General features: G+C 38.7%; 4 protein-coding genes across 4 annotated transcripts; 1 reads left to right on the plus strand and 3 right to left on the minus strand.

The window, feature by feature from the left end:
- Positions 1-48: 48 nt before the first annotated feature.
- On the plus strand, positions 49-3515 carry LOC131324623 (early nodulin-93-like). Its single transcript, XM_058356663.1, has 4 exons — positions 49-638; positions 819-880; positions 2346-2421; positions 3111-3515. Exons 1-4 carry the CDS (start codon positions 584-586, stop codon positions 3194-3196), a joined length of 279 nt encoding a protein of 92 aa, XP_058212646.1. The 5' UTR covers positions 49-583; the 3' UTR covers positions 3197-3515.
- A 7529-nt stretch (positions 3516-11044) lies between these two features.
- Positions 11045-14161, minus strand: LOC131324625 (pectinesterase inhibitor 10). Its single transcript, XM_058356664.1, has 2 exons — positions 13294-14161; positions 11045-11237 (listed from the first exon to the last, which is right to left on the minus strand). The coding sequence occupies exon 1, from the start codon at positions 14096-14098 to the stop codon at positions 13331-13333; it is 768 nt and encodes a 255-aa protein (XP_058212647.1). The 5' UTR covers positions 14099-14161; the 3' UTR covers positions 11045-11237; positions 13294-13330.
- A 546-nt stretch (positions 14162-14707) lies between these two features.
- Positions 14708-16962, minus strand: LOC131324626 (universal stress protein PHOS32-like). Its single transcript, XM_058356665.1, has 4 exons — positions 16651-16962; positions 15590-15699; positions 15357-15475; positions 14708-15019 (listed from the first exon to the last, which is right to left on the minus strand). Exons 1-4 carry the CDS (start codon positions 16826-16828, stop codon positions 14935-14937), a joined length of 492 nt encoding a protein of 163 aa, XP_058212648.1. The 5' UTR covers positions 16829-16962; the 3' UTR covers positions 14708-14934.
- A 1690-nt stretch (positions 16963-18652) lies between these two features.
- On the minus strand, positions 18653-21415 carry LOC131324627 (UPF0481 protein At3g47200-like). Its single transcript, XM_058356666.1, has 3 exons — positions 21208-21415; positions 20174-20243; positions 18653-20029 (listed from the first exon to the last, which is right to left on the minus strand). Exon 3 carries the CDS (start codon positions 19985-19987, stop codon positions 18680-18682), a length of 1308 nt encoding a protein of 435 aa, XP_058212649.1. The 5' UTR covers positions 19988-20029; positions 20174-20243; positions 21208-21415; the 3' UTR covers positions 18653-18679.
- Between the last annotated feature and the right edge of the window lie 1146 nt (positions 21416-22561).

The raw sequence follows: 22561 nt of genomic DNA on the forward strand, positions 1-22561 counted from the left end.
GCGAATTTGTGGTTTTTGTTTCATAGCTTTTCTTTTAGCGTGGTGGCGGCGTTTGGCTGTTGTAGTATGTGTTTTTAGGTTGGTTTTCGAGGCTCACAGACGGGTGCTGGCCTGATTGTGCTCTGACAGGCACGTGGGGCCCACTTAGGGTCTTTGCACGGATGATCAGAGCCCTTCAATAATTTTAAAAAAAGAAACTGAGTGGGCTCACGAGAAATCAACTCAATCCGATATGTGTAGGTATTCGATTCAATCTTTCTATTTTTGCCGATTTTTCAAGACTAGGCTGTGGAATGGTGTTTTTTTTACATGAATTTAGCCACAATGAAGAATTTTTGGGCTGGCGAAAGTCCATAATGCTAAGGGGAAAAAAAGAAGAATAGAAATAGGTCATATATCCTACTAGTTAACATCAAGAAGAGTTCCCAAGAAATAGATGGGTTATCAATAAGGCACGCAGTACCCATGCATATATGCATGCATGTTTCTGTTCGATCTGCCTTTCATTTTATTTCTCCAAATTCATTTACTCTTTTTGAGAATTCGATCTTAACGACCGGAGTTGGATAAATAAGTGATCAAAATGGGGTCTCTAGTTTCTGATGATCGACTGGTGAATGCTCAAAACTGTACACAAGGTACGTATGCATACGGTAATTTACTCAATGTGAAATACAACCACCCAATTAATTAAGCTTTTCCCCTCACGCATGCGCGCACTTTCTTTTGGATTGATAGAATGGCCTGGTATTGCGCGTATTGGTGTTTGTTTGTTTGTTTTTTTAAATTGCATTCGTGTTAATTTGCTAATTTTACAGAAAACGTGCGTGAGGGGCTCAATTCGGCTGCTATTGCCTGCGTCCTTAGTGCTGTGCCTACTGTATGTTAACTTCATTCACTCACTTTCCTTTTTATTCATGTAAAGTGTGCAAAAATGACAATCGGTTCATCGTTAAAGTGTATTTAAGCCGCATTGTGACATTTTACAAGTTTTGTGCCTTTTTTCGTGCGCGCGTACTTCATGTAGTGCTAGTTTTTTTTTTTTCTTAGTGAAAATTGCAATCATAGATGAATTCCTTATCACTTTTCTTTCTTCTTTTGATCCTTAGTTTCCCATGCAAAGCTAAATATAGAAAAGAACTTTTTCTTAGATTTCTCTCCTAGTTCAGTTTTCATTCCGGTCTCTTTTCCTTGCACAATGTCCAAACACGAAATTATCATCATTATAAAAGAATGTATGGTGTATGATATTGGTTAGTGATAGTCCAGAACGTATAATTTGGGTGGTTATTAAAACATTTGAATTTTACTCGCTCTTCTAATAAAATTATAACTCAAAATGAATTAATGTATTGATCATATATAGCAGTATTTTGACCAATTTTTTTTTGTATATATACACAGTTAAGATTGCCCTTGACATGACAATATCTCATACTTTATATTAGAAAATCATTTAAGCTCCTTGTTTATGATTATTCATGTAAGTTAATACTATTATAATTTAAGTAAAACATAAATTTAAATTAATAAATAAAAAGGCTATGATATATATACCATTACATAAATAGAGCCAGAAGAATAAAATCAAGGATACACATAAATGGAGTGTGAGAAGCACTTCTTATAGCTTTGTTATCAAATAGAGATCTCTTTAACTGTGCAAACAAAATAACTGTTTTTTTTTCCAATTTGAGTGACTGAATTTTTTTTTTCCAAAGCCAAACAGGAGACAGATTAAATAGAATGTTGAAAGAATTAATCCTTATGATTAGGGCACTAACAACAAACTTCAATAGCTGTCCAAGTTGCGCTATATATATCAATTTATCTGCATGCATGGCCGGCCCAATCCCAAGAGGCCTAGACCTTGGGCATCCCAAAAATTCTAATTTTTAAGGGCATTTTAATATTTTCACTAGTTGGGTTTAAGTAGGAGTATTTTTAAGCTCAATAGAATGGAAAAAATGCCCAATTAGAGGTAATGAGTTAGCTCAACCCACCATCCCATAAGCCCAAGTTTCCAACTCACTAAATTCCCGAAATCATTTCTCCCAAACCACCGAATAACACCTCTCCAAAATCGTTTCTCCCAAAAAAATTTAACGATCTCGGCAAAATCAAGAGAAGAAGATCAATGCGCACCACAAAACTCGAAGAACAGTGGTACATGCTAAGGTAAATCGATGGCAATGAGTTTATTGTAACTAACTAACTAACTAAAGTAAGGGCACACTTTTTTTTTATTAGGCCTTGGGCACTAAAAACCCTTGGGCCGACCCTGTCTGCATGTGTCTTTTTTCTCATTATTATTTTTGGGCTCCCCGCTCTATCTATATTGTCAGTTTGCTGCTGTCAGGACAATTCCATGGGCAAAGGCCAAACTCAACTATACTGGCCAAGCACTCATCATATCCGGAGGTAAATCCTTATTTGTTATGGAATGTAACCATTATTTTTACTATTTGATTCATATATACATCACATGGTGTGTTGAACTTGAATCATGCATATGACATATCCCCACAAAAAGATGAGAAACTACAAAAATCACATCTAGTTTTGATCATTTCTTCAATCTTAACATTGTTTTCGCCTTCTCAGATATATATATATATACACACACACACAGTCCGTCTCCCGTAAAGACCACTTCATTTTAATAAAATAAGGACCTCCTTTTCCTGATTGAATTTCGATGATCCGAGCCGCTCAATGCATTCAGAATGTGATTTTAAGGGTACCCTCTAGAAATCAGCAAAAAAAAATGACCAGGAAGGGCTTCATCCGAGCAGTTTTTGTTAATTTTTTATCGAACGGTTCAAACAAAAACTGCTCGGATGAAGCCCTTCTCGGTCATTTTTTTTGCCGATTTCTCGCGGGTACCCTTAAAATCACGTTCTGAACACATTGAGTGGCTCGGATCATCAAAATTTGATCGGAAAATGGGACAAATGAGGAGGTCCGTATTTTAACTAAAATAAGGACTCCCTCATTTGAGACTGACTGATATACACATATATATATATAAGTCTACTTTTACAGACAAATTTAAGTACCTACCTACTGCATTCGGGTGATTCGACACATTAACTGTTTTTGTTGTACAGCATCCATTGCTTCTTACTTCGTTACTGCTGACAAAACCATCTTAAAAGCGGCAAAGAAAAATGCACGATACGAGAGAAAAGATTAAAGTTGGATATTCCAGATAGATATTGTTCATTTCTCCAAGTGATATATGGGTCGATCAGCTTCATCATTAATGCTCTAATCTTGATATGTGGAGCTAGCATTTTAAGAGCTAGTACTTACTAAGATGTAATCTTATTAATTTGTTTACAATTCCAGCGAGTAATTTTCGCAATCACAGTTTTGTAGGACATTTTATTTTCATGGCAAAAAAATATAGACAGAGAGATATTTTGGTTTGCTTCTTTGGTTTGAGATGATCAACAACGTACTGAAATCGCTGTTGGAGAAAGTCGCATTTTTTATTGGGCAATGCGAGCAAGGAAGTTGATGGTCTGATCGGCAAGATTCAAACAAATTGACACCAAAAAATAAGAGGGGTAGAAATTCAATTACGTACCATAACATTTGGAGATTACGTAAAAATTTGGAAGGAGGGGGATCTTCTCAAAGCACATTATACCTTTGCATTTTCTCTCCAGGCCATAAATCAAACATAAATCGGCAGGGGCCAATATATCCCTCCTAGCCCCTGGATACTCTACATGACCCTGCCGAGCGGCACCCCTGCCAAGCGAGTGCCGAGCGGCCAATCCGGCCGTTCATCTCGGAATCAATGGTCCGGATCGAAACATCTTTTTCCTTTTCCTTTCTTTTTTAAAAATCCGTTTGGTATCTTTACATCTGGGCCGTCCAAAACACTTTTGGACGGCCGAGATGTGCTCGGCACCCCTGCCAAGCACAGGGTCTCCAGGTCCTACATTAACTTGGTCACAGGTAAGATGGCACTGTTATTGTAGTTCTAGTGATTAACAGGCCATTAGGACTGTGAAAGAAAGGAGGAAAAAAAACTTGGGGTTTTTGGTTTCTCACTTATCTCGTCATAAGTGATGAGATCGAAGATGAAGATTATTTTGTTTAAGTGTTCATCCAGCTTTGTCATCATGTCTCATCTCTTAAAGTTATCGAATTAAGTGAAAGGTTCTCACCCTTTCTCACCATCCGAAGGGACCAAGTGTCAAGGCCGGCCGGGTTTCTAGTTCCAAAACATCCCCATATTGAGAGTCCTGTGGTGGGTTACCTTCCACATGTCTTGTGGGAGCAAAGAATACACTAAACCAACTCAAGTAAATGGATAAGGCCCTCCTCTTAATAAGTGTTGGGATACCTTTCAGATATTTTCTGCTTAAATAAGTCCTTTATGTCTCATAAAATCTCACAAAGGACAGTTGGTGTGAAACTGTTTTTTACCAAGCATTAATTTGAAGAGTTTTTGGGCAGTGATAGCGATAAATTTCAATATTGAGAACATTTGAAACTATTTTTTATGTAGGTGGTAGTGAAATAACGATGGATGGTCGCGGAGTGCTAGTAAGGTGGTTGTGGTGATAGTCTGAAATGATAGGTGGATGGTCGCGGAGTCCTGGGATTTGGCAAATAATGCATGTTGGAAGAGAATTTGGTGGTTGAATAGGGAGATGAAAGATAGAAGTAGCCCAATTTGTGTTCCATGCTGTGGCTCTCCTCCCATCCACAAGTTGGCCTTTCACCTGAGGAGACAAACTCTCCCTTTCAGTCGTTTGATACACAGTCTCCCTTAGCCTCGGCTATCATCAGTGGCGAGATTGGTGATGGTAGAGGGGTAACAAACGCTGGCAAGTTGATGAAGTGATGGCATTGAGGAGGTGGTAGTGGTGGCGGCGATGAGGTGGGGGTATTGGTCGAGACGTGGTGAAGCGATGGTGGTGGTTAGTAGTGATACCTAGGTGGGGTGAAACCAAAAATAAAAAATAAATTTAAAAATCCAAATGTTGTGTAATGCGCCTCGGGCGTCATTCAATGCGCCTTGGGAGCCTTTTCATGCGCCCCAGGTGCATATTGAAACTACAAAATACTCCTATTTATCACAAACAATTTCGAACTCCGATTTGCGCGAGGTTTAAACCGTCAAAAAACTTGTGGAGTCTTAATTTTTTAACCCATGTGATTTTGATATGAAGTTATTTCTACACTAAAAGATATAACAATTTTAACCTCAACGGATCGAAAAACAATTTATCTTGGAAAACCCTCGCATCACTCTCATTTTAAATTTGATCAAAATCTGTTTTATATCAATAAAGAGGGTATTTAAAGTAATAAAATATGGTAGAATTCAACCGTAAAAATATTAAAACTTTATTTGTGAAAAGTTGGTCGAAAAATGATCAATTCAAAGATCATAGTAACCGATAAGGCTAAAACACGTTTTCAAAACTTTCTACCGATGCTATGCTATGTTTCATTTGGCACTCACATCCCTAATTCTACGGTAATAATCTTTAATTCCTTAATAGTTTTATGGAGTTCATAAAGTTTGTTTTGTCATTCGTTAATTTTAATCTACCATATCTTAGGAGATTTTGAGGGGGAGATAAGTGCTTACGAAAATATGAGAGTATAAGGTATGATACGGTGTTATAAGGGTAGGAATGGAGGAGCTATAAATATTTCTTTATTGTAAAACCTTATGTAGTGTGATATCCCAATACTTTTTCTTAAGAGATAAAATGCAAAGGTATAATGTGCTTTGAGAAGATCCCCTCCTTCCAATACAATACTAGAGGCATGGTCATGTCTGTTTCCACGCACCTTTCAATCTTGTTCAATCTGTCCTGGCCTGGTTTAGATTTGTTATTGCTCCCTTCATTACTTTCTCTTTCATTTTCGCGATTATTTGTATCAACCAACATTTATCTTATTAGCGATTCTATTTTATAATAACACCCAAACTAATTTTATTAGAAATTAGGATGGACGAGCTTTTCAACGGTTCAAACCACGTGCAAATCAGAGTTCGGGAGTGTTAGTGGCAAGAGTGCAAAGTTTGGTGAGGTTTGACATATCGAGGATGCGCCCGGGGGCAATGAAGTGCACCTGGTAATGCGCCCGAGGCACATTAAAACTCCACAAACTGGTCAAACTTTGTGGGTTGGTTTCGGACACTTCCGAACTCCGATTTTCGCAAAGTTTAAACCGTTACAAAGCTTATTGAGTCTAGTTTCAAGCCCAAATAGTTTGGATCTTAAATTATTTGTACACCAAAAGATATGACCAACTTACCCTCAGTTACACCAACTACATCGTCACCCAACCAACACCACGGGCGCCAACGCTGGCCACCGACGCCAGTACTGCTACTGACACCACCACCAACGCTACCACTGAAGCTCTGAATTAAGTTGTACAAAGCGGCTTTAAGCTGGCTGTTGTTGCTGTGATATTTCCTCCCCCGTCCTTGTGTGTAACCCACGACAGGGCAGACCCATTAAGGATTCAATGGGCGGCCTCCAACTTGATTTTTCAAGAATAATTTTTTTCAGATATTCCAAAATATATATAAAGACCAACTTACGTGCATCTTAATTAATTAGTTCGAGGCCACGAATTTGGTGTAATAAGGGCACACTTATCCTACTACAAACTTAATTTTGTTTGGGCCATTATGATTATTAATTCTTTTGGTTATGCAGAATTAGATATGCTAATTTATATAAAATGTTGAAAATGCATGTTGAATCGTATACATGTACACATATAATCGTGTACACTTGGAATTGTCCTATGCATAGCATGGATCTTTTGCTAGTATGTATTTATATTATATCCATCTATCTATATACTAAAGAAATGTGTTTTCTGTTCAAAAGTTTCCAAACCTTCAATTCTAATTTTCTACATTTTTATTTTTTATTTTTATAAAAAATAGATAGAGAGGGAAACATGGGGAAGTGGGGGGAGAGTGAGAGGGGGGAACGTAGGAGGGAAGGAGAGAGAGAGACGTGGGAATTGGGGGTTGAATATGGAGAAAAAATCATTGTATATTTCTCGGGCACCATCACTTGGTATCCCAAACTTATTTTTCATCACAAATATCTTTTTAATGCATAAAATGTGACCAATTCTAGTGTGCATAGAATATGGGATTGAAAAAAAATATCAAACTATCTTTTCTATCAACTATTGTTGTGCCTGTTCAATTCACGAGGCCAAAAAAACCAATGTCATCTCCCGTTGATACACGGGACCAAAAAAATCAGTGTGATATTTTTTATCCCGTGCATCAAACTGGCACGAAAGCTAGTATACTATCAGCAAATGTAATTTAGGCCAAACATCTCTAAACCCCCAGTCCTAAATTTCTAAAATTTTCAGTTTTTTAATTAAAAAATTGAGTGAGAGAAACATGGAGGGAGAGAGAGAGAATAGACAAAAAAAATGTGGGGGAAAGGGGAGAGAGATAATATAGGGGAGGGGTCTTAATGGGGGGAGAGATTTTAGAAGGACCATGCCCAGGTGCATGGGAGTATAAGAGAAGAAACATCAATTGCACCACACTTTACTTATAAAAAATGATAGACCCGACCCTACAACGCACCTATCAGGACTCAAACCCTAGTCTCCGATCAGGAGTAGCCAATTCGACTACAAGCCCGTTGGTTAATTAGATGGATTGGTTAAGGGGTCGCGTCAAAGATGGAAGATGGAGCTTGGCAAATCTTCCTGTTGTTGGTTAGTTATATGGGTAAGTTATTATTATTGTAACTTGATTTTCATCTTGATCAAGTGTACGTTGAATTTCCATATATATACTCCCTCCGTTTTATATTGAGGTTCCACTTTCACTATTTGAAACCTCTTAAAAAATTGTCTATACATTTTATTTTAAAATATTTTTTATATGCAATATGATACTTAATTATTTGATAGATTTCAATTAATTCTATTAGACAAATTATTTAAAACATCATAGATTGCGAGCGGAACGTGTGTCGAAGACTCGAAAATGAACTCTTATTTAGGAAGGGATGAAGTATAAGAAAAAAGAAGAGAGAGTGTACGTTGAATTTCTTTCAAGAGAGAGAAAGAGAGAATTATCCTCCCTTCTTTCTGTGTCTTCTTTTTTTTGGAATCGCGCATTAACTTCATGTTACGAAAGTAAAATTTGCAAGTCATGGAACGACTCCATTTCAATTATCTTATGCCGTCAGGAAGGAAGGAGGAGAGCAAAAATTTCAATCGACACGTCCTTCATCTTTCTAGATGCGTTTTCAGTATGAAATCCGGTTTGCAAATCATTTCCCTACTATGAATAGCAATTTCCAAAAATCAAAAAAGGATGATAAAAATAAAGCTCACCTACATTAGCAGAACCACAGGGAATGCATGCATGTAAGGCAGGAAATAAGGAAAACCGAGAGACGACAAGGTTTCTCAACATCTATATGCCAATCAAAAAGCTAAAGGGCTAAATATCCAGTATGGAGATGGAAGTTAAACATGAGGCATGGATAGTAATTATCACAATCGATGTAGCATAAAAAACATCATACAAGTATAAATATTGGGATGCAAAACAGCTATAATTCTAGTTGTATACACATGACAAGAGTTTCAAGGTCCAAACTAAAGCGATCAAAGATACTTAAATGACAAGGCAGGCAGATAATTTCCCAGGAGCTCACGCATGTTATGACCTTTCATGCCGTAGGTTGTCGAGTACCGTCGAGAAACCTTGGGATGTTTAGGCTTCCCACTACTCTTGCTTGTAAACCGACACATGTCAAAACTAACGTGGTACTTTCTGCGAAAACTGTGCGCAAAACCAAAACGGACGACTAATGTCCTTTCCCCCATGGGCACCATAATTTCTGAGGCTTCATGCTTTGGATGCCTAGATGGACACATAACTGCAAGTTCTTGAGATTCCTGGAATCCTTTGCCCCAATCAAAACTGTAGGCCGAAACACCAGATCGGTATCGGTTGGGGAAAGCATACCATAAACCATCCAGAAAGATTGATTGTTCACGAAAGGGTAACTCAACCCCACTACCCCATGAGCTCCGGTTCTCCCATTTACGTGAGATGACATCAAAAGCATATGTCCCTTTACGGGTAGAGAAAAGAAGTTTGTTCCCAACGATGGCATAGGAGTGAACATCGTAATCATCACGCTTATGTCCAAAACGTGGACCAACACTTTCATCCTGAAGATTGGTGGGAAGGCGCGGAAGACAAGTCCAATACTTGGCTTTAGGGTCAAATTCTTCGAGATCACCCGAGGCAAGGGTTTTCGCCAAGGACATAAAACTTATCATTTAGAGGACACAACTTCTCATGATGCATAGGAGGTCCATCCTCAAGAAGATTGTCGCAGGTGTCAAAGACATAACACCTTTGAGAAACTATGGGCTTCACATCGGAGACGAATACACCACCCCCAACCATATAGATTTTGGACCCAACAGAGAAAAAACCCATAGAAATGTGAAAGAGTGTTTCCATACCAAATCCCATAAACTAAATTTGAAACCATAATTCTTCTTCTCAAAGGTGCAAAAATGTTTGAAAAATTAATCGCGGAATCAAGTTCTGTTTCTTCGAGGTCAAAATAACACGACTTTTTGCATTAAGCAGGCAATTTGGGACGGAGGGAGTAGTGTTTACACACACAGATGTATTGAAGAGATGAATTGTTGGGAAAATTATAAGATTAGGATATTTCTGCTAGAATTAAATGCCTAAACAAGAACAAATAATCAACCAAGAAAGGCAATTCAATATTATTAGAGAAAAGATAAGAATAGCCTGTGGGGTGGTCGAGGCACGTGATGGCGCCCTCCTAAGGAATGATACACCCCCTCCTGCACGGGGTTGGATGGCGTTCTTTCCCCAAGATACAACGACCTTCAAGTTCTCTTCTGTGCAGCGAATTGAACTCACGAACCGTATAGTTTCCCGACACTCAAAATCCAAATATAATACCGAACCAAATATGTATATATGAACCGAATATGATCAGTCACTGTTTATGTTTTCTAAAGCAGGAGAGAGAATAAGATGTAGATAGAGTTTTTTCCTTCTTCTACAGCCGAAACAATAAACACTGTTTTATAGTAAACAATAGTTTGTTGGGCAAGTGAAAAATAGTTTGTTGGGCAAGTGAAAAGTGGCAGATCTTTAGGAAAAGAATTAGGAGATTATCAAGGATAGGGTTTATTCTGCCGTTAGAATGCAACACATGCTACTAATAATTAGGAGTAAAACAAGGAGACCACTTCAAAGGTATTTACACTCCTTTATCTTTAGCTACATATATTACCTCTTTTATAAATAAACCCATGACATTAATATTAACATTAAAGTAAAATATTTAATTAAAACCAACAGATCGAAACCTGGGAGACGGAGAATTTGGAGGGAGAGAGGGAAGCCGTGGACGTTAGCAGAGGAGTAACGAAGCAACGCATCGAGATCGAACTGTTGAGCTGGGTGGACTCGTTCGACAAGGTCACAAGTACGGCTCGCCATACGCCTTATCAATCACCAGCGATTTTACAAACAAAAGATACAAGAAGGACAAGAATTAGGGCAATAGCAGAGAGAGAGAGAGAGAACGATATGTATGTACTTTGATTTTCCGAAAGTACAGAGGTGGGTTGGGAGATCGTTATTTTCGCACTCCAAAAATAATTGATGGCGGACTGCAAAATTGAAATATGTTAATACACAAAACGACGTTGTTTTGGAGTCTATCTATAATTGGAGTGCTAAAATCAATTTCTATTTGGATTAGTTGGATTATACAATAAAGTTTTAGGAGAACGATTGTCGCACTGCCTTTTTTTACTATCCACCCCATGTCAGGTACAAAATAGTGAAAATACTTTCTCCGTATAAATTTGTTTGTCCATTTTTTGAATTCTAAATTTAAGGGAACATGATGATTATTGTTGAAAAGCTTATTTTTCAAGAATAACCTTCACTAGTTTAACATTAAATGATGGTGCACATTCTTCAATGCATAATTTTTTTTAAATGATAAAGGGCATTAATGGAATTTACATAGAGTCAATTTCAAATTGGACAAATATTTTTGGACATCATAGGACAAACAAAGTGGACCTCACGGTGTAGTAAAAAGCGAAGTGCATGTAATAAGAAAAGATACTGATTTTGGTGGTCCAAAAATATAAGCAGACGTATCCAGTGCAAAATGGAGCGCCTGCGTACAAAAGTGGAATGCGAAAATCAATTTCCATTAAAAAAAGGTTAGCAATTCTAAAAGAGAGAGCGAGGGAGAGAGAAAGATTGCACACACATAGTAAACATAGAAAAAGGTGTGGTGAGTGCTCAGCTCGGCGGACGTTAAGTTTTTAGTTTCGTTTCACTTACTTTCTCTGTAATATTTTTTTTGTTGGGGTTGGTATATTTCATTATCATTGTAATCGGATGGAAATCCTTACCTCGAGGACTTGATTAATGAATGTGTGCTTTATGCTTCTCAAAAAAAACATAGAAATGCAGGCGGTAAGCTTTCTAATTTTTTCTAATGCTGCCAAATTAAGGAATAAAAAGGGTGGAAGGGGGAGAGGAGATGAAAATAAATAGAGCGCAAAAATCACTTTCCTCGATTTTACTTTTATGTATGTTATTTTATTCAACTGTTTGCTGGAATAGAGATCAATACATGATAACAACGTTTCAGATGGAGTGCAAAATCATTCCCTAATATCTTGGACTAAGTCCTTTAAGATTGGCTCGTATCCATCCATCTCAATGTCTGTTTGTAATTTTGTATAACCAGACTAATAAAATGAATTTTATAGTCTTACTGGATATGATACACATGTCTATTGGATTTATAGTGATCGAATTAATTAACACCACACAGCCCATGATATTGCATATCCTAGCTACACTTTGGTCATTCTGACACAAGTTTAACCCGTGTCTAAATATTGCACGACGCTATATATATACAAGAAGTAGTATTTTTTTCCTAAGTTATATCACCAAACTAGCTACATGAAACAATGGTTGCGTGCAACCTGCAATGCCTAAAATTTTCCAAAAAGAATCAATCTCTTGTGTGTCCGAATTTGATTTCAAGAACGATATGGGAGAAGACGATTGGAAGAGCACAATGGTCACTGGGAGAGAGGCAATTCATGTGTGGATGGGAGGCGATGGGATGGAGGAGAGGCCGAGAATCTTATGAAGTGGAGTCAGGCCGGGGAAGAGGAGATCTCAGACAAGAGGAGAGGAAGAAAAGACAAAAGGAAAACAACTCACATAAGAGATGGAAAGCCCTCAGCCGGAGGGAGGGAGAGCTAATCGCGGGGAAGGGGAGCTCTTAAGTGATGGCACTAGTAGTCATACTTGTAATGTGGTGGTGGTGGTCGATTGAAACATCAAGAATGTTCTCAATCCTTATTCTAAATTTTTGTGTCTGTGTTGGTACTAGTGGTAAAATAATGCTGGTGGTGGTGGTGAAGTAATAGTATTTGTGGTGGTGGAGCAGAGGGGTGGTAGTTAAATGATGGAGGTATTTGTCCCAGCTCACTTGACACAACGTCAATGGGCTCAGCTCCTCCTCCATCCCAAAACTCGCAAAGATATGCCTCCACACACAAACACACTTGCATTCACATGCCGAATCATCCTTTCCTCCCCTTCAGTATAAGAATCGTCACACTGATGTACATGGATTCAGAAATCCTTTGGGTGCATGGATTTATATGCACGTATCAGTGCACCAGCGTGATGTGTTTTTGGAGTTGTGCGACTGCGATGTATCTTGACCCCACACTATTTGTAGGATTCACGTGTATCGAACAGCTCCGAATATGTGTCTTAATTGGCCAACATAAATCCAGGTATGTAGGATTGCCAAAAAAAAGGAAAAAGAAAAGGAGAAGCTAAATCGACTATAAAATCATTGGCCATATATTAATGCAATTGTACATTTCAAGTGAGACCGGGTCCTCTTGTCTCCATTCCCAGGCAAGAACACATAGGCACAAATCCCATATCACGCATTGCATTACAACCTTCCTCCTTTCCACAATGAGAAAACAAGAACAAGAACAAATAATAAAATGTTTTAGACCATATCAAAACGTAAAACAATCCCATCAAGAATTAGGCGAAAATGATAAGTGCACGTCGTATGTCTACCGATTCAAATACAGATGTATTCAAGATCGTCTGATGCACATAAATCTCATACGCACACATTTTTATTGGAATTCATGCACACAAGACTTTTCCGAAACTACCTTATCGCCAACTTCTTCTTCTTCTTCCTCATCATCATCAATGGATCAATGAAACAATGGCGAGGCAATTACTTGTCATTTGACTAAGGGCCGAATTAACGTCCAAAAGCGACGAACTCTTTCCCAAAAGCCCGTCATCACAGTCACTAAAATCCGTAATGGCCGCACTCAACATGCTGTTCATCGTACCCACGTCACCCACTGCGAGCGCATTCATCGCGCTCTCAAAGTTCTCCAACGCGTCGTCGTAACTGTCCTTACAATCCCCGTAAACCGAGGCCAACGGAGACGGCGCTAACGCCAATTTGGCTGCAAGGGACACGGCGATTTTCGTGTGCTCCGTGGCACCCTTTATCGCGATTCCAACCACGGTTTCTGGGTCGGTTGGGCCGTCGAGGAACGGGGAGATTGTGGAGATGCAGAGGTCTGGGTAGTCGGTGGACTTGCAGATGCTTTCGAGTGCGTGGTTGGAGGATGCGGGACCTGATGCGGGTTGTGACGGCGGGTTTGAGGAGGGAGGGAATGAGATGTAGTTTTGGGATGGCACCGGAGAGGGAGTCGGTGCCTCCACCGTAGAAGGTCCGAGGGATGGAGATGGGTATGGAGTTGGCGCCTCCACCATAGAAGGTTCTAGGGATGGAGTTGGGGGAGGAGTCGGCGCCTCCACTGTTGAAGGTTCTAGGGATGGGGACGGGGAGGGAGCTGCAGTTGGGATCGATACAGCGGTGGCGGATGGGAAGACGATGAGAGAGATGGGGAGGAGGAGAGAGAGGAGGAGGAGGTTTTGATGGTTTTGGGGCTCCATTTTTGTGGGTGAAGGAGGGAATGGAAGGAGGGGAGAATGAAATGAGGAGATGGGTATTTTGGAGGGGGGGGCGGGGTGGTGTGGTGGAATTTTGGTAGTTGGAATGTGAAACAGGAGGTTCTGCATGAAAACAGGGTGACCGTTGAGAAACAAATTAGATTGCCTTGTTTCGTTGCGGGATTCGTCCGTCCAATTTGCGATGACTTGCACATCAATGTGAGATGGAAAAGGTCCCTAGAGAATTGCTCGAGAAGAAATAAATAAATTTGCCTTGTTTTCTAACAAGGGACTCAGGCCGTGGTCAGAAATTGAGTCTTATGAAGGGTAAAATTAGGTCTTAAACCTGTCGAAGAAACAAAAAGTACAGACACGCGCGCACATTTGCACAAACAAATCCTGAATCTCCTGTGTCAAGTTGCATCACTCTCCTAACAACAATTCTTTTGCGAAAACATGCTGAAGACGCGTCAGATAAAACACCGGTTAAACAAAAACTCCAAATACTAGACAGAGACGGTTGGACGAATGGAGGGAAACCGTTCATAGGCAGCTGAAATAATATTAACCATATGTAGCTCTAAATCGTTTCTTGGATAGTATCAACGAAAGTTTGAAAAACACAATTTATTCTTTCAACCCCAGATAGAGCACATAAAAACCCCACCATGGGAGATGAGTTCATCTTACATAACGCACGTAACCGACACTCATTCAATCTATACTTTACTTGAATGCAAACTCCCCAGCAAGTACAAATGGGAAAGAGACATAGATACAAATTCACTTAAGAGTCTTACTAAAAAGAGAAGTCCATATCTTGCAGATACATTGCTGCATCACTCTTTATCCGAATGCTTCACAACTGTAACAGGACAAAGAGCATTGTTCACCACGTAGTTGCTAACGCTGCCCATGATTACCCTGAAAATTTCAAGATCAGACAAAACCAAATTTGGTCAATCGAATAGACAATATGGACCTAGTCAAAACTGACTAAACTGACTAGTAGGTGTTCATCTGAGATCTTAACCAAATATGCCACTCTGTCAGTTATTTCCCACGAGTAAACAGACCACAAAACAGGAGCAATAGATGGTGTAATAAATCTATGAATAAGGAAGCCAACCTATTCTGTAATTCTAGTAACCGATTTCAGCAGACAATTCGGAGACTTTCCTAAAGAACCAGAAGGCCCAAAAAAAGACGTCCAAACACTAAATTTTTCAATAAAAAAGCAATGTTGCAAGAATTTTGTCACCTCTTGATCTTCCCGAACCCTCTGTTCCCTATGACAAGACAGCTGAGAGGGATATTATCAACCGCCTCACAAATCTTCTCCCGAGCATCTCCCCAGTAGATCTTCAAAAGCACCACAATCTGTTCAGGAATGCACACAATGTACTTGTTTTAGTTCAGTTATAGACTTCAACAATATGGACCATTTCCAAAGTCGGGAATTCAGAAATGCAAGAGGGGGGAAGGAAGTTGCACCTCTTTCTGCCTAGCAGCGGTATTGACAATATCCAAACTCTCAGGGTCAGGGTGAACCCCATATTTCTTCATAATGTTGGGGTCAGATAACTCAGTCAAAGGGATAAGGGCTGCAAAAAATGTAGAAATACCTGAATCAGTAACACCCATTACATACAAACTGAAAATGTACCCAACTGCACAAGCCTCGAGTCCAAACGACAGGCATGCACATAGCTTTCTAGGATTCAAAACAGAATACTTATCCAATTAAATTGAATTTTAACGGTACAAAATTGTGTACTTGCCAAACTAGTTATTAAACATAAACGCAAAAGTGACAATATCATCCTGTCAAACAACCTTACATTGTCTGATAGAACCATTGACAAAAACAGGTCATCACACAATTTGCACGAGCGAGTACAACCAAACTACTACTATGGCCACAAGATTTTGAAAGAACGCCATCCAAGATAATAATGTGCCCAAGCCAAAACATATTTCCCTAATTCTACATAATACTAGTGTGCAGTACCATAGTCAATAAAAAATTACAGCTATCCATTGCCATGACCAAGATCCAGTTTTCAAAATCACCAAGCAAAGTAGCAACATAATTGAATAAAGAATCAATTGTGCTACGGATACAGAACCAAAGGCAGAAGCTTTTTGACCTTGGCTGTATGTACGCTCGTATCTTTCTTGGACTTGGAGGAAGCTTCTAAAGCTGATAACTACTGGAAGGGCCTTTGCGAAATAACACATGTTGTCTGACAGAAACTATTGCTCATGGCCGCAAACTATTGCTCATGGCCAAGAGCAAGTTTTTCCACATGACCGCAAACTATTGTTCATGGCCGCAATTTTTAAAAATACACGAAAAAAAAAATCCATCTTTTATTTATAAGTAAATCAATCTTTTTTGTTTCCATTTCTCTTTTACTAATTATCGAACTAAAAGAATATAATTTCCTTTCTTATCCTTTTCTTTTTTGTTCCTTACCCATTTTTAATACAAAACAGAGATCCACCAAAACATGTAAATATCCAGAGAGAGAGAGAGAGAGAGAGAGAGATACGCGAGCCAGTGGTTCCCCAAAGCTGCATCTCGCCCTGCTCGTAGTTCCCTTCAGGCTGAGCGGTGACGAGGACAAGGTAATCCCCTTGGCGGACAACGTTATCCACCGCCCACTTCAGTGCTTCCCTGCTACACGGCGAGAAATCAACCGCCACACCCACCCTTCTCTCTCCTTCCATCTCTCTCTCCACTCTCTAAAAGTATCAGCTGTAATCTCCTCTCTCTCTCCCTCTCTCTCTCTCCAAATTGATCAGCGCTAATGGTGCCGTGCGAGGACAAAAGGCAATGAATGAACGTAATGATTTTGTCTGTTAAAAAAAAAAAAAAAAAACGTAATGATTTTGCAGAGAATTTTCATTAAACGTGAACTTGTCATTTAGAACGTTGGATTGTTTGACTGTGGAATAGATCTGACGGTTTGCAGTAATGGATTAAAAATCTTATCTTCTGGCTCACACGTTGAAGGACTTCTCTTTATGTCAATAATGCATATCCGACAATGACGATAATGTCTTGTGGGTTCCACTTTCTGGGATTAGTGGGATATTTTGTTTTCCTTAATTAACGGTACGTCTTGATCAGTTTGTGCATATTTCGATTAATTTTTGGATAATTTGTGTGTAATTTAACTACTTGCAGAGTCTTGAAGTTGAGAATCGAGCAAACCTTCGAATGACTCCAAATTTGAAATGATTGTCCTGCACAATTAATTTTAACATGCAACTTCACAAAGGATAATCATAGAGGGACTCGGGGATGCTGCTCGGCAACTCCCTATCGAGAGGTTCCAGAGCGATCGATTCGGTTGTTTTATCTCGGCACGATCGACTCGGATCGAATTTGAGCCATCTATTTGCTCAATTAAGATCTAAGCCGTCGATTGCCGAATGACTGCAACACTCTACAAAGACATGCTTGACTGCATCTCCCATTCCATCATGCAGTACGTGTTTTCTCATTCTTAGAGATACCCAGCTTTTTCTAAACTATAATGTTCAATAATTGTAACTTTTGAAACAAATACTATCAGTTTTTGCTAAAACTTAATGCCAATTTCAGAGACAATTTAGTTCGTTTTTATTGAAACTATCCCTAACATAAAACTCTAATAAGAACTCTATTTCGTAGCTATTGTAAACACCCACAATTTCAGCTATCTCGTAAATAAAGGCAGTAGGAATCGATACTAGTGTAGGTATAACCTCTCCTCCACACATAATCTCTACATACTCCTCCAGATCTTCAATTGTGGCTCTCGTCTTTAGCTTAAAAAAATGATCCTAACTATTTATCTCATAGATACCATAGGCTAGAATATTCTTGAAACAAATTAGCTAATAATCAAACATCGATAAATGTGTTGGGCAATCGTTTTTTTTTTTTATATAATTAAAATGGACAGTGAAAAAACTAAATTAACACCTTTATTCTAACAATCAAAACATGATTATTCACATACTTATCAATTTTCAATAAAGTTGATTTTTTTGCAAAAATACGCGCGCTAGACTGCAAGCTTGACAAGACGAAGGGTTTGGGTGTATTTAGTCAGGGTATTTTGTATTACGTTCTCATTTTATGCAACTGACCTCATCAACAGCAATAACAAAAGTGCTAAACAAATTGCAGTTTGCTTTAACCAGATTGCATCAACTTTTTGTTTATAACTTAGGAGTCCAGGCCAGCTTAAGAATACATCGACTTTATGTCTCAGTAATTTAAGAGCAGCCGACCAAATGTGCAAGGAAACAATTATGTACTCCCTCCGTCCCAGTTTGTTTGTCCAATTTCGACATACGTGTCTTTTAAAAAATTGTCTATATCTCATAATCTATAATGTTTTACATAATTTGGAAAATATCATATTTTATATTTAATTGAGATATATCAAACAAGATCCATATTACATATAAAAAACATCATAAATTAAAACATATAGACAATTTTGTAAGAGGTTCCAAATAGTGAAAAGAGACAAACAAATCGGGACGGATGGAGTATCAAACAAACTATACACAAATTTATCTTGCCTAAAAGTGGTGGGATGAGGAGGACAGTACTGAAAGCAAACTTCCAGTGAGAGTGAAAGCAACAAACAGAATGGCAAGAATGAACCCTGCAACTGCCAATGGAGTCCTTTTGCACCTCCCCTTCATTTTCCAGCACCATTGCCACCAACTAGTCCTTGTATACCTGTTCACTTCTTCATAAGTTTCTTTGTAGTAAACATCTTTTGCCTCCACCTCCACACGAATCTTCTTGAACAAATCAAGAATCTCTTGCTTTCTCTCCAGCCCATTTGCGAGAATTCTCTTCCTGGAAAGCAATTTCAAGTCTTTCTCAGATTGGATGACTTTAGCCAGAAGAAACACGTAAGATGTGACATACTTTGTGTGATCACGACGACAATGCTCCAATGCAATGAGGTTTCTGAACAAAATCTGGGTATAGTAATGAACGTTCAAAGGTGGGATCTTGAGTACTCCATTGACAAACTTTACGTCCAATAAGCTTTTCGTTGGGGCATTCGACTTGAATCTAATCCCCGATTTCTGCATTTTTGTTGCGCATTCCAGATTTATCTGCCCAACCCGTGATTCCACTGCAGGGTACGTCGGGAGGTAACAGTTGTGGATTAAGTCAAGTAAATGGCTACAGTCTAGGCTATATTTTTCTTCAAGGCTTCGTAAATCTCCTGGAATCATCCTTTTAAAGAAACCCAATGCAATCTCAGGGAGAGACTTGGTACATTGATCGGGAATCGGAACAAGACCAAACAAACGTTGTAGAACACAGAAAGGGATTTGGTTTTCAAGCAATATCATGTCACTCCTCAACAGGAAGAACGTATCCTTCACGTTGAAGAAAGGATCGTCTCTACGTCTCAAACCCTTGATAGAGTACTTGAGGAGAAGCTCAATTATGAAGCAACCGTCGACTAACATCGTTTTTACTAGTTCATCACTGTTGAGATTGATTTCCTCCCCGTAGAATTTTCGTACCTTTGGCTCCAACTCTTTCAGTGCCTTCACACACCTGTGCAAACATGCTTCTACATTTGGCTCCCGATTGAGGAGTGCATAGAGATATCGCCATTTTTTATCCTCCGTGTCTATTAACTTGTGGAGAGGACCAACTGAGACAAGTTGAGGGAAGTAAAACTTCTCGTTGTCTTTGGAAATGGTGTGTGGGACTCTGCAGATGCAATGGGGGACAGAAACAGTGTCCATTAGTTCTTTTATCTTCAACATCAGATACGTCTCGTCTTCTTGTTTGATTTCAACTGACACATGATCTGTCGAGCACGTTCCTATCTGTGTTCTACTTCCTGGTTCCATTCGTTACCTCAAATTACTGCCGAATTTCCTGAGGACTGCTTTCTGCAAGCACAAATTTATAGTAGTTAAATACACACTAATGTACCTGACAATTTTTCAAAATGCTTGCTAGCAACTAAGTTACTGTTATAGCTAAAAGGTGACTATAAGTGAGATGGTATAGATAAAGAGAAGAAAATTTACAACCTTGCTGAATCCCAGACGGCAATTTTTATGTTCCACCACCTTCTCTGCTACCCACTCGTATTCGAAAACCCTAAAATGGGCAACATAGTTTCTGATTCAACAAGAACTTTTCTTTCTGGTGTTAAAAATAATCGAAAGAGAAATACGGGAGAAAATGCAGGTTCATGTTTCTTACAATACATGTGGAAATTTTCAAATGGGGTGATTGGGATCATTACAAAGGATCCGGCTACTCTAGAGTCCAAACCTGGACTGCAAGAAGCAGTCGCATCTTGACCGCCTATCAATTTACAAAAAACTCTTGCTGGTATATATATACGAGTCAACTCTTACCGTAAGAGTCCTTTAACAAATGTAAACTACTATTAAAAATACTTTTGGACGATCAAGATTGCACAGAATGCTCTCCCCAATTCAAACCAAGATCGCAAAGAAGCCAAATCCAATTACAACCGATTCTTTGAGCGAAAGTGGATCTGAGTGTTACATTTTCTTGATATCTTTTTGTGGAGGTAGAGTTCTGCAAACAACTCAATTCGTAGTTCAAATACCAGTTTTCATGAAGAACAAGCAACATGCAAGTGCATGCTATGATATTGCCCCTCTAGTCCTAGTAAGAATGTGTTGGGGCCCTGACCTAACATTTGTATTGTTCCTAACTTCCTATCCTTTCTGCATAAATAATGAATTCTTTTCAGATCCAAATAGAGCATTTAAAGACATTGTTCGCAGTAAAGAAAACAATTTGTCATAGATATAGGCCTCGGATCCCGTGTCACTTCTTTTTAATTAATAATTAGGCTTCTCTGCAATCTGTGTTGGACTGCAGAGAACAGTCTGTATAATCTCATCCATCCAAAAGTGTTTTTAATAGATAGAATTCGTTCAAAGTTTCTTCTGGAAAGAATTGTTTTAAAAGCTGGACCATTAATTGCTAAACAGTCGAGATGAGATTGCACAGACTTCTCTGCAATTCGCTTGCAGAGAAGCCGGATCCTTCAACTAATTGCCTACAACGAGAATATTGAACTTACCTTGATCCGACAGAGACAAAATCCAGAGAAAAAGCATATGGCATAAATGTGCATGATTGGCTCAATCCATTTTCACTACTTCAGACTTAGGGGAAATGATCATGAGAAAATTAGCATATTGAACTTGTCTTTACATTTAAATATATAGACAAGAGGTCCAGTGGGCATCCAAGGTGACTTGAGGAGTTTGGTTAGAGAAACTAATACAAGTAAACAGCAAATTAATTAAGAAGAATCTAAGGGGTTTTTTTTCCCCACAAAGAGCTGGAATCCTGTCTGGAAAGCATTTTAAACACCCCAAGAGAAAGCAAAGCGTGTCTGAAGTAAAGCTAAACTGATGCTTCTGAGAAAATTAAAGAACTAAGTAATAAGTACTTTAGTAATGTCACAATGGGAATCAGATGCATCAAGCTGGAAGAATCTATAGGGTCAAAACATGTTACACGTTGATCACAAAACAACCAGGAAAAAACAAAAATCTTCTTAGCATCTAGCAAGTGTATCTATAGAAAGAAATACATGTCTTTGCTCTGTAAATCAATAAAAGTTGGTCGAGGTGCGCGGGATTATTAGGAGGGAAAAAAAAGGAAGGGAAAAGGCATATCAAGGTATTCATTCCCATAACACATTCGTACATGAGGATTTAGCTCCGGGCATGTTTGATAGCCATTGTTTAATTACGTATTTTGTGTTTGAATCAAGACACGAAGTATGTAGAGATTTACATAGAAAACAAATGAGTAAGCTAATAAGCAATGTTTACAGAAGGGGGCCTCAGTGGATTGACAATTTTTCCTTTTCCTGGCGGCATTGAACATTATTAATCTTTTGTGATAGAGAGCAGGTCAATCCGCCTTTGGTCTTGAGATGATTCCACAATGTCATGAAAAATAGTGAGATTGGATGTGAAACACAAATGAACCAATGCATTTTTTCTAACCTTTTTTTAAATCGAATCTTCCTTTTTGCCCATTTTCACAATGCAAAAGCCTCAAAACACCATCCGCTTACTAAAATAAGTACTTATTTTTTAAATAAGTTTTATTTTTTAATTTTACGTAATGTATTGTGATAGAATAACCTGTCTCGTAAAGCGAAAAATAAGTATTTAAAAAATAAGGAACTTAGCAGAACGGGGCCTAATGTGACCAGTAAACACTCTTCTGTATTTTCCTCCATTCTCACAATGGGAAAAAAGAAAGAGAAAAGAGAGAATTTAAGGGAGGAGTGTGAGGTAAGGTTGTCTAATTAATCAAAACATAATTTGTAGCAAGTACGTGAAGATCTGAGACTTTGGAGTTTGCTCCCTCGAGATCTCAAGTTCACTCTTGAATGTTGGGCATTGGAGCAAACT

Source organism: Rhododendron vialii, chromosome 4a (genome assembly GCF_030253575.1).
Source record: "Rhododendron vialii isolate Sample 1 chromosome 4a, ASM3025357v1".
In the NCBI taxonomy this organism is placed as follows: domain Eukaryota; kingdom Viridiplantae; phylum Streptophyta; class Magnoliopsida; order Ericales; family Ericaceae; genus Rhododendron; species Rhododendron vialii.

What these genes read in the sequence shown, in the direction of transcription:
- LOC131324623 (XM_058356663.1), top strand. Translation starts at nt 584, where the DNA reads ATGGGGTCTCTAGTTTCTGATGATCGACTGGTGAATGCTCAAAACTGT. An exon ending in TGCTCAAAACTGTACACAAG is followed by an intron (nt 639 to 818) that starts GTACGTATGCAT and finishes CTAATTTTACAG; the next exon opens with AAAACGTGCGTGAGGGGCTC. An exon ending in AGCACTCATCATATCCGGAG is followed by an intron (nt 2,422 to 3,110) that starts GTAAATCCTTAT and finishes TTTGTTGTACAG; the next exon opens with CATCCATTGCTTCTTACTTC.
- LOC131324625 (XM_058356664.1), bottom strand. Translation starts at nt 14,098, where the DNA reads ATGGAGCCCCAAAACCATCAAAACCTCCTCCTCCTCTCTCTCCTCCTC.
- LOC131324626 (XM_058356665.1), bottom strand. Translation starts at nt 16,828, where the DNA reads ATGGAAGGAGAGAGAAGGGTGGGTGTGGCGGTTGATTTCTCGCCGTGT. An exon ending in CCGCTGCTAGGCAGAAAGAG is followed by an intron (nt 15,476 to 15,589) that starts GTGCAACTTCCT and finishes ATTCCTGAACAG; the next exon opens with ATTGTGGTGCTTTTGAAGAT. An exon ending in GGGTTCGGGAAGATCAAGAG is followed by an intron (nt 15,020 to 15,356) that starts GTGACAAAATTC and finishes TGAAATTTTCAG; the next exon opens with GGTAATCATGGGCAGCGTTA.
- LOC131324627 (XM_058356666.1), bottom strand. Translation starts at nt 19,987, where the DNA reads ATGGAACCAGGAAGTAGAACACAGATAGGAACGTGCTCGACAGATCAT.